Below are 13,927 nucleotides of genomic sequence, written 5' to 3' on the forward strand. Positions count from 1 at the left end.
TATAGGCAGCATTTTGTGCAAATCCAATGGAGAGGGCTGGGAGAAAAGGATGCGGTCCCATTAGAGGAATCTGGAGCATCCTTTCCAGGGAAGCCCTTGGTAAACACAAGACACTTGGAGTATTTCATGGCAGCATTTTCTGGATGTCATCTGTCAAGGTACCAGGTGCTAATATTGCAGGTCACCACCATGGTTTGGAGCCAGCACTAAAAGGAATTTTTTTTTTTTTTTTGCATAAAAGGGAAAGAACATCCTATTCTGCCCTATTCTGGGCTTCTTTCTCCATCCCTGTCATACAACCCTCATCCTGCAGGAAGATAACCCACGAGCATAGCTGTTGCCACCGATTGCATGTGTCACGATGCTCTATATCTAATGCATCTCCTAGAGCATCAACAGCTCCTTGAAATCACTGGCAAATGCTGAAAAGCCAAATGGTGAAAAGGCAAATGATCAACCTAACCCAGCCAACGATCAGCCCTTTTCTTTGCTCTTATGCTGACCTGTCCGGACACCCCATTCCTTTTACCCGGGCGCAGGAAACTGTCCTTCCTTTTACTGCACCAGCTCGTGGGCTCCTGAGCGCTGCAGAAACGTGGGGCTCTCTGGGGCTGCCCCGTTTTTGCTTTGCACCCACCTTCAGATTTGGCAGCCTGAACCTTGCACCTGTAGAGACGCGGGGTCCAGCCCTCCCTTTGCTTTGCATGTCCTTGTAAGCCCAGCACGAGCAGCCCGGGGCTGTTTGCGTGTCCGTGGGTGCAGGTCTGTCCTCAGGCCTGGTAGAACTGCTGGCTCGTTGCGGGGGAGCCCCTTGGTGCCCCCGGCTCCCCGCCCTCCGCATCCCACAGGTTGTCGTAGCTGAAGTCGCTCTGGAAGCTCTGGAGCTCGGCGTAGTCGTGGTAAGCGGCGGAGTCGCGGTACCCGTAGCCGGGATCCGGCAGGTCGTAGGTGTTCCCCCCTGGCAAAACACAGACCAAAACGCTCTGAGAGCTCAAACGCCACCATGCAGAAGGTGGCACGGAGCAGCAGAAGCCCAGGGCACAGCAGGAGAGAGACGTAACACGGGCATTGCTGCAAAAACCGGCCAGCTCCTCCCAAAGGTCTCACCTGGGGGCTGTGATGAGGTGCCCCGATGCTCCTCTCGCAGCGAAGAGACCTGGAAGGAAACACGCAGGTGTGAGACGGCTCCGTGCCGCAGTGCTGGGATGCTGCACAGCAGGGAAAGCAGCCCGTGGCGCTTCCCCCACGCCAAGAGGCTCCCAGCGCGGAGCGAAGGGCGCAGAGCCTTGCAGGGACCCGGCTCTCATCATTGCACAGGGACATTCCTGGCTCCAGGGCTGCTCGGCGTCTCCCTACAGCCCACAGCACCAGGATAGCGTTTGCAAACTCACATTTGCAAAATAAGGAGCATCATCAGAAGGTCCCAGGCGGAGAGTGCAGGAGGTGCCCGGGGTGCTGTATCTCTGAGCCACAGGCACCTCTCTCCAGTGGCTGCTTGGCAAGGGCTGCGAGTTCTTCTTCTGGAGAGGACGGTGACAAGATCCTGGGGTGGCTGGACCCGCCTGTCCGTGACACTGCAAGAACTTGAAGAAAATAAACTCCAGATGCAGTAGGAACTGCTGGGGAACGTCCACCAGCTGATCCCCACTTCTGCTCCAGCCCTGCTCTGAATAGATTATTCCCTCCAAGGTAGGCAAAACAAGGTTTTATGTCTACATTGCAAATTCTTCTCAATACCAGTGCTGAAGGCCTTAAACGGGAAAGAAGAAATAGATGCAGGTACCTCACAATGAAGGTGGTAGGATGGGACCTAAGGCCAGCCCAAGAGATGATGGATGAAAAGGATAGGAAAGCATAAAAGAACCCTGCAACCACCCCAAAACGCAGCTTCTGTTTCCACATCTTTGGCTGAGACAGACAGTGGGAGAAGGAACGGCCTCAGGCCCAATTTCTGGAGTGTGTGAGCCGGGGCTGGGAGGCGGCCGGCAGCAATTCCACGGGTACCTCTTCCAGAAAGCTGGAGCTGGGCACGTTGCAGGGCGCGTAGGGGTCTGCGTAGAGCGGGGAGCGCGGAACAGCCGCCCTCTCCAGGGAGCCGCCGGCTGCCGAGCGCTGGCTTCCCACCACGCTCCATCCGTGCGGCTGAAAGGGAGAAGCGGGACACGGACGTGGCATCCCACGCGCTGCCGGCAACGCGCTTGTCCCCACCAGGGGAGAGAGCAGTGGGGACGGCCCTGCAGCTGAAATCCCTACTGCTTTTCAGACATAAGTGATGGGGTTTTGGAGGAGGCTGCCCCTGCTCCATGCCCACGGCTGCAGGGTCTGAATTTGGGCTCCCTGCTGCTGCCCCTCTCTGTATTTCCCACGCGTGCAGCCCCGTGCGTGGCCCCTGGGCACGTGCCAGGCACTGAAAAAGGGAAAAAAGGCAGCCGCAGGCATCACTCTGAACTTGAGCACTGAATCGCTCCCTCCAGGATGAGGCGATTCCCAAAGGGAGCGAGACCGGCCGAGCCCGTTGCTTCCCCTCGGGATTTGCTTCAGGACTTGCTGCCCTCCGAGCAGCCCCGTTTTCCTGTCTGCAACAGCCCTCGAACCAGGCAGGGGGTTAGAAACAGAGTCCTGGGCAGACCTTTCCCTTGCCAACAGCAACAGATAAACACCTGCTCCAGGAATGAGCCCGTGTGGAGCACTCGGACGGAGCTCAAAAGCGGGATCCATCCTCAAACACATCCCAGGCTTTCGGGGGTCACTTACGTGGAGAGGCTGGGAATAGCCGGGGCTCAGCGGCTCTTGGAGCGCCCTGCTCTCCGGCACGAGGGCGCAGGCCGGGCCGTTGGCGAGGGGGCCGCCGGGCTGCGAGACGTGTGTCAAGGTGGCCACTTTCCCCCCGGACGTCCAGGAGTTTGTGCGGCCATCGGAAGCCAGGGACCCTCTCCCGCTGCCCGCAAACTGCATGGGGAAGAGGAAAACAGCCCCTCGCAAAGCAGCTCTCGGCTGCTGCGCGTCCCGGGATACCCTCCCGAAGCCTCACGGACCTCGGCTGGCTTCCCTATGAACCCGCAGCAGTTCCTACCGGGCCGACGGGCAGCAGCTTCGATCCCGAGAAGCTCTCGGATCCGGAGAGGGAGGAGTCGGCGTTTCGGAACTGGGCTGTTTTGAGGCAGTAGAGCCACTCCTGGTAATCGTCATAGCTGGGGCAGATCACCCGGATGGAATTGATCAGTCGCCCTGTAAAATAACATCACTCAGAGCTCTGGGTTTCCCGACAGTCCAAGTTTCATTCAAAAAACCTCTTGTGAAAACCCTCTCTCCATCCCTCCCCTTCCTCTCCTCAGGAGTCCAAAGAATGGACAGGGCTCTTGCAAACTCTCCTCTCCCATCCCTCCTTCCTTTTTTCCTGGGTCCAAACTCGGGAAGTTTCTAAGGAGCTTGTTTCACAAAGTTTGGGTTTTGATGCAAGGAAAACGCCCCCAGCACCCTAGCAAAACCAGCCCAGGTGCAGGGGACATTGGTGACTGCTGCTGTGTCAGACTCTCACCTTCTATTAAAAAGGAGGTTTTCTCGTTCTCGTCGAAACGCACCTGGACAGCGTTCAGTGGGAGCTCACCCTGTCGGGAGACAGAAGCAGGATTAGGACAGCAGATCCAGGGGTTCCCATATCCTTTTGCAGCCCCCCGAGGAGGTTTCGGCTCCAGTCCAAGCTCTGTGTGTGCTGGGTCTTCTGCTCGCACCACTTGCACGGGCAAGCAGAGGAGGAGGGCAACAGTTTGCTGTAATAAACAGCTGCCCTCTCCAGAAACTTTTGCAAACATGGTTCTGAACAAGACTTTATTTGCTGGATTGGGATTTCCAGCCTCGCAAAGAGGAACCCTCATTGCCCAAGTCCTGCAAAGTCTCACAGACACAGGGCTGAGCCCTGCAAATGCCAGCTGCTGTAATAGGATCTCCTGTGCTGCCCAGCAGTTGGGAACGTCGCTCCTGCGGTTGGAGCAGGATTTGCCCTGGACAAGCACTGCACATGTGTTCAGATTAGCCGGGACCTCGGGGAGAGGCTGAACCCGGCCCCAGCCCTGCAGCAACCAGAGTTAGGGCAAACCGTGCATGCACATCCCAAAAACCATCACACATCCACCTCTGGAGAGGGTGTTTCATTTAGGGCAGTGATGCCAAAGTGCTTGTTATCAGGCACCAGCTCCTAAAAGCAGAGCTGCTCCCGATGGTGAGTACCAGGGCCAATTCCCCTTGGTGGCAGGTTTGCCCTCAGCTCCATGGGACAAGTGAGCGGCATCCAGAGCTCTCCTGCATTCCCATCCTCAGCCCAGCACCAGACCCTGCTTTGCCACATGTCACCAGATGTACTTTGTGTGTCATCGAGGACAGTTTAATTCCCTCTGGTGGACAGGCTGGCGCAAGGGCACAGGGGTTTGCCAGCTGCACGAGGATCTAGGTCTCCTCTGTCTTCAGGGCTCGCCAAACCAAATTTCAATTGCATAAACGATACAGGATCAGCCCTGGGAGAGCAGCTGGAGGATCCTTGCGTAAGGCGCAACCGGGCAGGATGCATTTGCCTAAGTCAAGGGATGGTGAAAGAAAGAGCCTGGGAAAAGCCCCTTGTTACATCCTTGCTGAAAATGACCCATTTGCACAAGCTCTGGGGACCGTGGCCAAGGTGACACGTGGGAAAGGAGCTCAGCAGGTGCCTGGGACCTGCAGGAACCATTGGGCACACTCTGGCACCAGGATTTTCCCTGCACAGGAAAGGGATTTATGGGCAGAGCTGCCTGGCAAGGCTGATCGTGGGAGGGAAATGCAATGCTCTGTGACTCAGTTTCCCCCAAAGTGGACTTCGATGCTTCAGCTGCAGCAGGTGCCGAGAACAGGTTGGCAGCAACATCCAAGTGCTCATCCCTATGGATACAGACCCTACTGCTTGTCTGGTATCCGGGCGGTTTGGCTTTTGCACCCAGCAGCTCCTCTGCTCCTTGCCCAGGGCCTTTCCCATCCGGAAAGACTGAGCCAGCACCTCCTGCTCTGCCTTAGCCCTTGCCTTCCTCTCCTTATCCCACCTGCAGCCTTGGCAGCAGGAGCTCCCATGGAGCTTCCACATTTGCACGAAAGACAGAGTTTGGAGTTTCTGAGCTTGCACAAAACCCAAGCAGAAGAGAAGGGCCAGGGTTTTCCTTCGCAGACGGGCAGCAGGGCTGCTCGTGGGGAAGGGAAGTGCGTTTGCAGAAGCCCTGGGAGAAGGTTCCCGTGTCCCGACACGCCGCTGGAAAATCCTGTTCCTGCCGCAGTGTCACGGGCGGGTGAGTCACGTCCCGCCCGTGCTGGGGCCACCAACGCACCTAGCCCAGGAGCAGCTCCTCACCGTGGGAAGGCAACACGGCCCGGGCCGAGCCCACAAATCTGATGCAAAATTTCCAAAGGAGGGACTTAATCCGCCAGCCCAGCCCAAGGCTCCTCATAGGGCACCGGTGATGCCACCCCTGCAGCCTGGGCGGCTCTTTGGGGTGTATTAGTGCAAAAAAAGAAGGGCAAACAAGGGCAGAAAATACAGGTTTGGGAAGTCAGGTCCCCAGGAGGGCTCGCTGCTGTTCCGGATCCCGTCTCATGCTGGGAGCAGCGCGGCAGCTCCCATCGCACGGAGCCGCGGATGCCTCGGGAGCTGGCGCCTTCCCCTGGGGCTTCTGCGGGAGGGAAAGGTGTTTCCCATGGGAAGATGGTTTGCAACAGCCCGGTGCCTGCTCACCTGCCAGCTGGCAAGGGAGCAACGGCGAGGACCAGACTGTGCCAACGGGAGCTCCGGGGAAGCCGGCGCGGGAGCAGCGGCCCCAGCACTGCAGAAACTGCCTGGTTTTGACTACAAAAAGCCTCAGAAATGCTTACCTTGAAATAGAGGCTGTTGCGCTCTTCAGACACTATCACCAGCGTGGAGGGGTACAGGACCAAGAGCCGGTCGTGCTGCTCCTTGGGAAGGAAAGGGAAAGAGGGATCCCCGTGAGCCAGGCGCTCAATCCACCGCCCTTTCTGAGCCAGCAGGTTGTTCCCAGAAACGAGTGTCCTACCTGGAAAGGCAGATGCTGGAGCTTCACTTTGGAAACGCAGAGGACATCGCCTAAGGATTCCCGCTGGGTCCCTCTCCACTCCTGCACGGGGCTGTTCTGCACAGACCAGCGCAGCTCCTCCTTCCCCAGGGAGCTCCCCTTCCAGGCGCTCTAGGGACAGGAGCACGGTCAAGGAGCAACCGCAGGACACGTCTCCACAAAAAAACATTTTATTCAGCCATCACCATCCCAGCAGAGTTTACGAGCGTGGAGGAAGCAGTAAGGAGTGAATAAATTGGTACAGAAGGCAGCTTTCCAGCCGGGACTGAATGATACCACTTGGTGCTTGGCATCACCTGCGCAATATCAAGTGGATTCCCCTGTGTAACAGGTGGGGAGATGGAGACAGGGAGCAAAGTGAAATACCCAGGAGAGGATGCAAAAGAAAGCAGGTCTCTTGAGTTTGATTTTATATATATATATATATGTGTGTGTATATATATACATACATATATTTTATAGGCCCTGGTACCAGTTTTCTCCTTCGAAATGTTTTGTAAACTCTGGATTTTGCATAAGCAGAGCAGAGAGTGGGAGCAGAGCAGCACCCGTCCAAGTAGCCCAATTTCCATGGCTATTATTCCACCCTGATTTCCAGGTTGGGAAAGAGCTGCACACATTCCCTGTGCCAAGCAAGATACTCACCTGGGAGAGCAAGGGCAAGCCAAGGCTTCCTCCATTTAGCTGGATCTGCTTCTCCAGGTGATAAAGCCACTGCTTCAGCTCCGACTCAGTAGGACAGAACACGATAAGAGGATTCAGCAAGGGACCTAGGCAAAAGTTGGATAGCTCAGTGCAAAGGTTTCATGGCATTTTCAGTTTCACTTTGATAGTAAATACGCAGGGCCCAGTACTGCTATGACATTATTTATGTATTGCTTCAAACATGATGACAAATTAAAGCCGCTCCAACACACAACCTTGAAGAGAGGACCAAGCCCATACCTTGTTGATTTTAGTATTTCCAGTTATCACTAATTTAGCACTAGCAGAAAAGACTCACACACCCTCACACAGAATTATACACACGTCCAAGTGACGTTAATCGTTTCTGGCAAGCTGCAGAATGCCTCTTTTGACTAATAACTTACCACTGATGTCATATTAAAACCATACTTGGCGCATGCTCTGTAATATCTGGGAAATTCAGATGCCAAGTACTGGATAAACATGATACTTTGCCCTTCAGTGACTCCTTTCATCTCGTAATTCCAGCATTGCTTATGAATATCAGATAATTAAGACTTTAAAACACCTCTATATGTGAAGAAATACAGTAATACAAGACACTTGCATGCCCAGTGAAGAGTTAATCCCATCTACCATGTGGGTTTGGAGCACTCTCGTTTTCCCATGCCGTAGATTCCCTATCAATCCCCTAGCAATTCCCTACCTTAGAGGGCTTTCTCAGCTCTGTATCTTTATTGGCTTATTAGTTCCTTCCGTCTACTTTGTGCTTTAACCTTGGGGCTTGGTACTGCTGCAATTCAGGAGTTTTATTCCTTCCCTTCATTCAAACGCGGTGCGTATGGAGCAAATGACGGGGCAGAAGGACTAGGGTGGCAAGGAGCGGGTTGAAGAGCGAAGACGGTTGGGATTAATGAACATTCTGCTCTGCTTAGAGCAAACGAGGAGGCACTAACCTGTAATCCGGAAAGCATGTTCCTCGGGGCCCTTCACATTCGCAATTTCACACACGTTCAGCTCTTTTAAAGGCAGCAGCCCCTGCAGAAGCAGAATCCGCCTCGTTATTATGAGGGCAGCCCAAAAATGCATCTAATGTCCCTGTTCCCTGAGGATTGAACGCCCAGGGACTGCGCCGGCAGCCTGCCGCGGCTCACGGTGCCAACATTGCTCCGAATGGAAATATTCGGGCCTCCAATCCAGGCTGCTGTCCAGAGAAGGTTTAGCAGCTCCCTGGTTTCAGCGGGGCTGGCACCGCTGGGATCATCTGCCACGTCCATCAAAGACCTGGGTGACAGTGACGGTGCCTGGGTACAAATCTGAGCAGAAATGGTCCTTTCTGGTCCCTTCCACCTCGAGTTCAGCATCCTCGGGAAGAGACCAGAGAGGCAGGACCTTGTCCAGGGGCAGCCCCAGCAGTGGAGCCTCCTCGTCTTATCCAGCCCTGTCCTGCCCCCCTGACACCCCCTTTATGGCCCTTCTGTGGGACTCCCCAGTGTTCCTGCCCCTGCATGTCCTGGGGGATGTCCTACCTGGTAGGTGAGTCCATTGGAGCCCATGGATTGAAAGTACAGGTAGGACTGAAACAGCTCCAGGTAGCAGTCGTTCACCTCCTGCGGAAAGGACAAACATCTTGGAGATACCTGGGAGACTTCAAGGCATTTTCTTTTCCTCCATTTTGATGCCTTAGATTGCTCTGAGTACAGAAAAGTGACTTATCCTGGGGCCACAATAACGTTTCTGCTGCTGGATCTGCCACTGCTAAGCATGGAAATACGGCTCCATTCCCCTCGGAATGGGAGCACCAGGCAATTCCTGTGCACAGCGGGGACAGAAGGGTCACCCCAAGCCTGGGAAGAGGGACACCCACAAACAACTTCTACAGCTTACCTGGCAGTGCTGGAATTTAAACTTGACCTTGGAGTAGTAGATGATTTTCCCCAGGTTCCTGACGACCGTTTTCCTGCGTCCCTTCTTGAACAGGCTGGGGAACCTTTGGTCCAAATTTTCTTTCTGGTTTTCCTGGTTCTGAATATTCTGTACCAAAAGCAGGAAAAGGAAATCAGAGGTGGTCGGAGGTGGGAACCTGCATCTCTGGAAGAGACGGTCCTGGAATGTCCCTTTCCTCCAAAGGCACCCAGGACACAACCTGGGCTGTTCATTCCTGAGTCTCCCACTGGTATGGCACCGGGGTTGCACATCGCTGGGAATTGCCTGGGAATATTTCCCCATTAGGAAATCTTGAAATAAGGGAGAGTTTCTGGGGTAGGAGAAAAGGAGATGCAAAAACAAATCTTATATTTAGGGTGTCCCCCTGAGGGAGGGTTTCCATTGCAGCCGTTGCTGCCCGGGGGTATTTCTAGGGAATGCACGTGGTTCCGCAAGGGTCAAACACTCCTGTGGAAAACAGCATTTCCAGGAAAGATCCCAGGGAGGGCTGCCAGGGTGTAGCAGGGATCGAGTGACATCCCGCCAGCCTGTGTCCCAGTGAGAGATCGGCCTCCATGTGCCAAAGGGACAGCTGCACCAGCCTCTTATCCCGGGATAAACCAAGAGCTCCCGCCAACTTCCACGGCTTGGGGAGGGCTCCTTCCTGCCCCATCCCTTCCAGCTTGCTCCCAAATGTTACCGGGAATATCTGCACTGGGAACATCCATGGAAGCTCTCAGGAATAGCCCCCGCTTCTGAGCTTTCATCGTGCCTCCAGAATTCTCCTTATCCAGACGTTAGCTCTCCTGGCTGGGCTGCACGGGCAGCAAAGGCTCTTCCCTCCCCAATCCCATCCCGTTCCCACCAGCTCAGCCATCCCGTTGGGTCTGAGGCTCTCAGGAACCCTGCTTTCCTGCAATGTCCTGGCATGTTCTTCCTCCCTCTCGGATGCCTCATCCTCCAGGTAAGGCGAGTTAATAATTAGGCTGCCCTAGTCCCAGACCCCGCTGACTCCGGGCTGAATCACCAGCCCGGGCAGCAGGAAGGGCTCAGCCTCGCTCGCCTGCTGCCCTGGGGCTCCCAAAGCTGCTTTTCCACAATAAAAGCAGCAAGGGGGATGTCTTGCCCTTTGGCACATCCTTCCGCCTCCTTTTTTGCAGAGGCTGGAGGTGGGAAACGGGGCCGAGGTGGGAGCAAATGCACCTTGTATGCCTGTGTTTCAAGGGGGAAATGAGAGGAAAAAGACTAAATCAGGGATTTCCCCAGGCCACGCAGGAACCTGTAGCTGAACATGAGTTCAAACCCCATGTGCTGCCTCAGTTTCCCCTTCTCCCTCACCCACGTAGCTCTTTTGCCATAAGATACCTATGTAGGATGGTGCAACAGGCCCCAAGCTCCCTTCTTGCCCCCAGCCCACCCAAGGGTGCCACAAGGGCTCCCCGTTTCCCCTTGGCTTCCCCGGGGGTGCTGGGCAAGGGGCCAAACGGCCCCGGGGCTGCTCCGTGCCCGGCACAGACCTGCCCTTCCTGCTCCCCTTCCCAGCGCTTCTTGCTAAAGCGCCGCCGGCTCCGGCTCATCCCAGCGTGGGAATGAATCACCCACCTTTGAAGGCTCCCTACGATTTTCCCTTCCTTTCCCAGCTGCCCAGGAACAAAAATGAACCCGAAGGAGCACGAGGAGAGTGAGGTATTCCCACCATCACCAGGAATCCTGCAGGCATCACCTCCAGCCCCTCATCCAGACCCATTTTCCCTGTGCCCAGCTTGGGGAGGTGTGTATGGGGGGGAATAATCCCTGGGAATAACTCGGAGGGGCTGCGTTTGTACTTGCCTTTGCTGGAATATACTGCAGAATTTTGTCTGTGGTCGTGTCTCTCTCCTGCCCTCCTTCAGTGCCAAAGAAACTGGGCAACTTTTTCTTGCCATCTTTCCTACAGAGGGGAGAGAAAAATGCAAAAATAAACAAGCCAAACCCTCCTGTGAGTGCAAATCTAGCCCAACACATAGGAAAATCTGCCCAGAAATAAGGAAGCTGGGAAGCTACACTAAGTACTTGGTCATGGGCTTTCCAATCATCCCAGGGCTGATAAACAGCTGGGGAAAACTGCGGTGGGTTTTGTGTTGCACTTGTTTTTCCTTGTTTTTTTTCTTTTTCTTTTTTTATTTTTTATACATGTTTTTGGATATCCAAATGATAAGCTGGGCTCGTCTGCGCCTCCAGCTCAGCCTGGGGCGCAGATGTCCCGGTGCAAAAAGCCCAGTCCTGTTGGTTACTGCAAAGCCATTGGAAAACAGACAGATTAGGGTCTCTCTACCGAGGTTCTCCTCCACACACACCCCAAAACTGGGTTTATTCCTCTTGGTGGTTTTCCCATCTCCTTCGTTCCACCCCCCCTCATATAGACAGAGTATTATACAGGGATTTGGGGCTTTCTTCCTGAAGTGCAAGGAACGTGAGTGTCATTTTCTCCACAGTCACTGGGACTTTGTTTTTATGCTCAGTCAGTGCCACAACTCCAGGAGATGAGAATAAAACTTAAAAAAAATCACCAGTGAAAATAAGGAACTTCAGGCATCCTGCATCTTGCCCTGTCAGTCCCGCAGAGGGAGGTTTCCCCTTTCAAAACGGACTGAAGAAACTGAATGAAAAACTGCATTTTCCCCCGGGGCAGCGCCGCAGGGAAACTCCTCCGGCTGTGGGATTTCTCCCCGGCGCTGGCAGTGAGTGGATTTTGGTGGGTGCTGCCCAATCCCAGTGAACTCGAGCGAATCCAAGCCGAGATTCCCGGGTCTCCCGAACAGGCTCCCGGCTCGTTTCTGCGCGCGCCGGCGAGCGCCCCGCAAACGTCCTTAGGTTTTTACTTACTCTTTCCTCAGGGAAGGCTTCCTGCCGAAGGAGCCCCGGAGCCTCCCGGGGGCCGGCGGGACACAGGCCACGTTGCCCATCGCGGCGCTCCGGGGCCGGCCGGCGAGCGGGAGCGCGCGGAGCAGCCGGCGGAGCTGGCGCGTGTGTCATGCGGACGCTCCCGCTTCCGCCTCCAGTGACTCCGGCGGGTGTGGGCTGGGAATAACCCGGTTTTCGGGCCGGCTTCCCTGGCCGCTGCCTCCGCCCCTGGAGCAGGGAGCAGGGCACGGAGCGCCCAGCGCTGCGTAGGGACCACAGCATCGCTGTAACGTTTGCTAACCGCAAGCAGGACCCTGCAATAACTGCATTGGCAGCAATTTTTTTTTCCACAATTGCCATGCACCTCAGCTGGAAAAAAATATATATATTAGAAAAAAAATAACATCAGAAAATCATTTCCATAGTTATGGCATAAGCATTCTCTGAGCTGTTCACAAGGCTGTAGTTTAGATAATTTATTTTAGTGAAGGAATTAGCCTGAGTTGTTAGAGGGGAACTGTAACAAGCCACCTAAAATATAACAAGTAAAAAAGGGAAAGCAAGCAGGAAATAAATAGAGAGAAAATTAGGAATTGTGGATATTTGATGAAGAAAGCAACACACTGAAGAAGTGCAAGACCACCAAAGATAAAGGCGCATTTTCAAAAAAGGGTTTTAAAAAGCAAAACAAAAGCTACACAGTATCTTACAGTCAGATCCACAATCTCTTGCAGAGTGACTGGCCAGGGAGACTCAAAAGCAGCTGTCCCTGAGGATTGTGACGGCTTCTTCTGCTGGGGACTTTTAAAACCAGGAAAGGCCATTTTGCTAGAAGGTTTGAACCTACCAGGAGGTTCTTACGTGAAGTCTTATGGACATATTGGACTTGATCCTGTTGGTTCCCTCTGGCCTTAAACTCTGTTTTTATTTACCATGTCTTGGAGATGAAGCAGCAATAGAGGCAGCAACAAAAATGGCTGCATAATAAAAAATCGCAGTGCAATAACCAAGATAGCAGTAAAAATATCAAAATAGCCCCAAAGAGCTAACGTAGGGTTAGGCAACACTTACCCGAGAGGGTGGCTGATAACAGACATGCCATAAAAATTGTGCATTGCTTGACTTCTGCAAACAGCCTCTGCATCCCCATCCCCTTCCTGGCTCGTATGATTCATTAACCCGTCAGAGCTGAGGAAAGCAGCAGGACATTCCCCTCGGGAGAAGCCCTATCCAAAACACCATCGTTTCTAGAGCTGGATAACTCCCCAAGCTGTGCTCTGCCTGTGCAGGCCTGCGAAGCACCGCTCCAAGAGCAAAGAATGTCCCAGGGCCGCCCGAGAGAGACCAAAAATGACAGCAAAGGGCAGCCTTTTTTTTTAATCTTGAGGAAATGATGGTGAAATGGGCTCGGCGCCATCCTTGTCTTGCTCGTCCCTTCCCCAGGTGACAGCCCAGCAGCCTCCCTGGGCATAAAACACCCTGTTTTACACCAGGGAGAAGAGGGGAGACCCCCACGCACATCCTCAGCTTGGAGGCTCCATGGGGAAGCACAGCCACGAGAAAGGAAGGACGCGCAGGGCGGGATGCGGGATTCAAGAAAACATCTTTATTGTACACGTTGGCTTGTATTGCTTGTACCCCTCCCCAACCCCACGTAGTGCAAAAACTTCAGAGAAACGGAGTTTTACATAAATAACTTACAGAGAAACCAAAACGCCGACAGTTTGACATGGAGAAGACCGGGTCTGCCTAGCAGCAAGGCCAAGAGAACCTCCCCCAGGACAGGGCAGTGGGTGGGATGTGACAACGCGCAGCCCGGAGCCACCACCCGCTTGGGGACACGGAAAACTGCACGGGGGAAATTTGGGGCAAGACGCCACTAATTCAGCCCGGCCGAGAAACCACAGACAGTTGACAGTTCTGCTCCCTCCTGGGACAGGGTACGACACACACACAGACACACACGGACGCACACCCCTGGGCAAGGGGTTTGCAGCACCAGAAGCGATTCCAGCCCCGGGATGTCCTCCCAGGGCAGATGCTGACACCTTGTGTCCACACAGTGTGGTTTGGGGTGCTCTGGACCCCCACAAGCTGCTGGGGATCCATTTCCCCTTTTCTTTCCCTTTTTTTTTTTTTTGTTCCCCATCACAGGAAAGCAGAAAGCACCTGCATAGTTGGGATATGGGAGCCCCCAGAGGGTCTCTCCTCCCCAGGCTCGGTGGTGGATATTGCTCAGGACTCAACCTGGGGTAACCACAAAGCTGCTGATCTGCTTCCCCAAGAGGCAGAACCAGCTCTAAAGTTGTCTAAAATTGCAACTAGTG

At 54.2% G+C, this 13,927-nt stretch overlaps 1 protein-coding gene across 1 annotated transcript; it reads right to left on the reverse strand.

The window, feature by feature from the left end:
- Positions 1-770: 770 nt before the first annotated feature.
- PLEKHN1 (pleckstrin homology domain containing N1) lies at positions 771-11,662 on the reverse strand. Its single transcript, XM_088536098.1, has 15 exons — positions 11,583-11,662; positions 10,548-10,647; positions 8,679-8,825; positions 8,321-8,401; positions 7,748-7,829; positions 6,750-6,874; positions 6,066-6,215; positions 5,887-5,967; positions 3,539-3,608; positions 3,074-3,228; positions 2,755-2,949; positions 2,005-2,142; positions 1,392-1,583; positions 1,108-1,156; positions 771-958 (listed from the first exon to the last, which is right to left on the reverse strand). Exons 1-15 carry the CDS (start codon positions 11,660-11,662, stop codon positions 771-773), a joined length of 1,833 nt encoding a protein of 610 aa, XP_088392224.1.
- Between the last annotated feature and the right edge of the window lie 2,265 nt (positions 11,663-13,927).

This window comes from Tinamus guttatus, unplaced genomic scaffold, assembly GCF_059628265.1.
Source record: "Tinamus guttatus ecotype Peru unplaced genomic scaffold, ASM5962826v1 Tinamus_guttatus_pri_ptg000652l, whole genome shotgun sequence".
Taxonomy (NCBI): domain Eukaryota; kingdom Metazoa; phylum Chordata; class Aves; order Tinamiformes; family Tinamidae; genus Tinamus; species Tinamus guttatus.

What these genes read in the sequence shown, in the direction of transcription:
- PLEKHN1 (XM_088536098.1), bottom strand. Translation starts at nt 11,662, where the DNA reads ATGGGCAACGTGGCCTGTGTCCCGCCGGCCCCCGGGAGGCTCCGGGGC. An exon ending in TGCAGTATATTCCAGCAAAG is followed by an intron (nt 8,826 to 10,547) that starts GCAAGTACAAAC and finishes CTTTTGGTACAG; the next exon opens with AATATTCAGAACCAGGAAAA. An exon ending in GCTTGCCCTTGCTCTCCCAG is followed by an intron (nt 6,216 to 6,749) that starts GTGAGTATCTTG and finishes TCCTGTCCCTAG; the next exon opens with AGCGCCTGGAAGGGGAGCTC.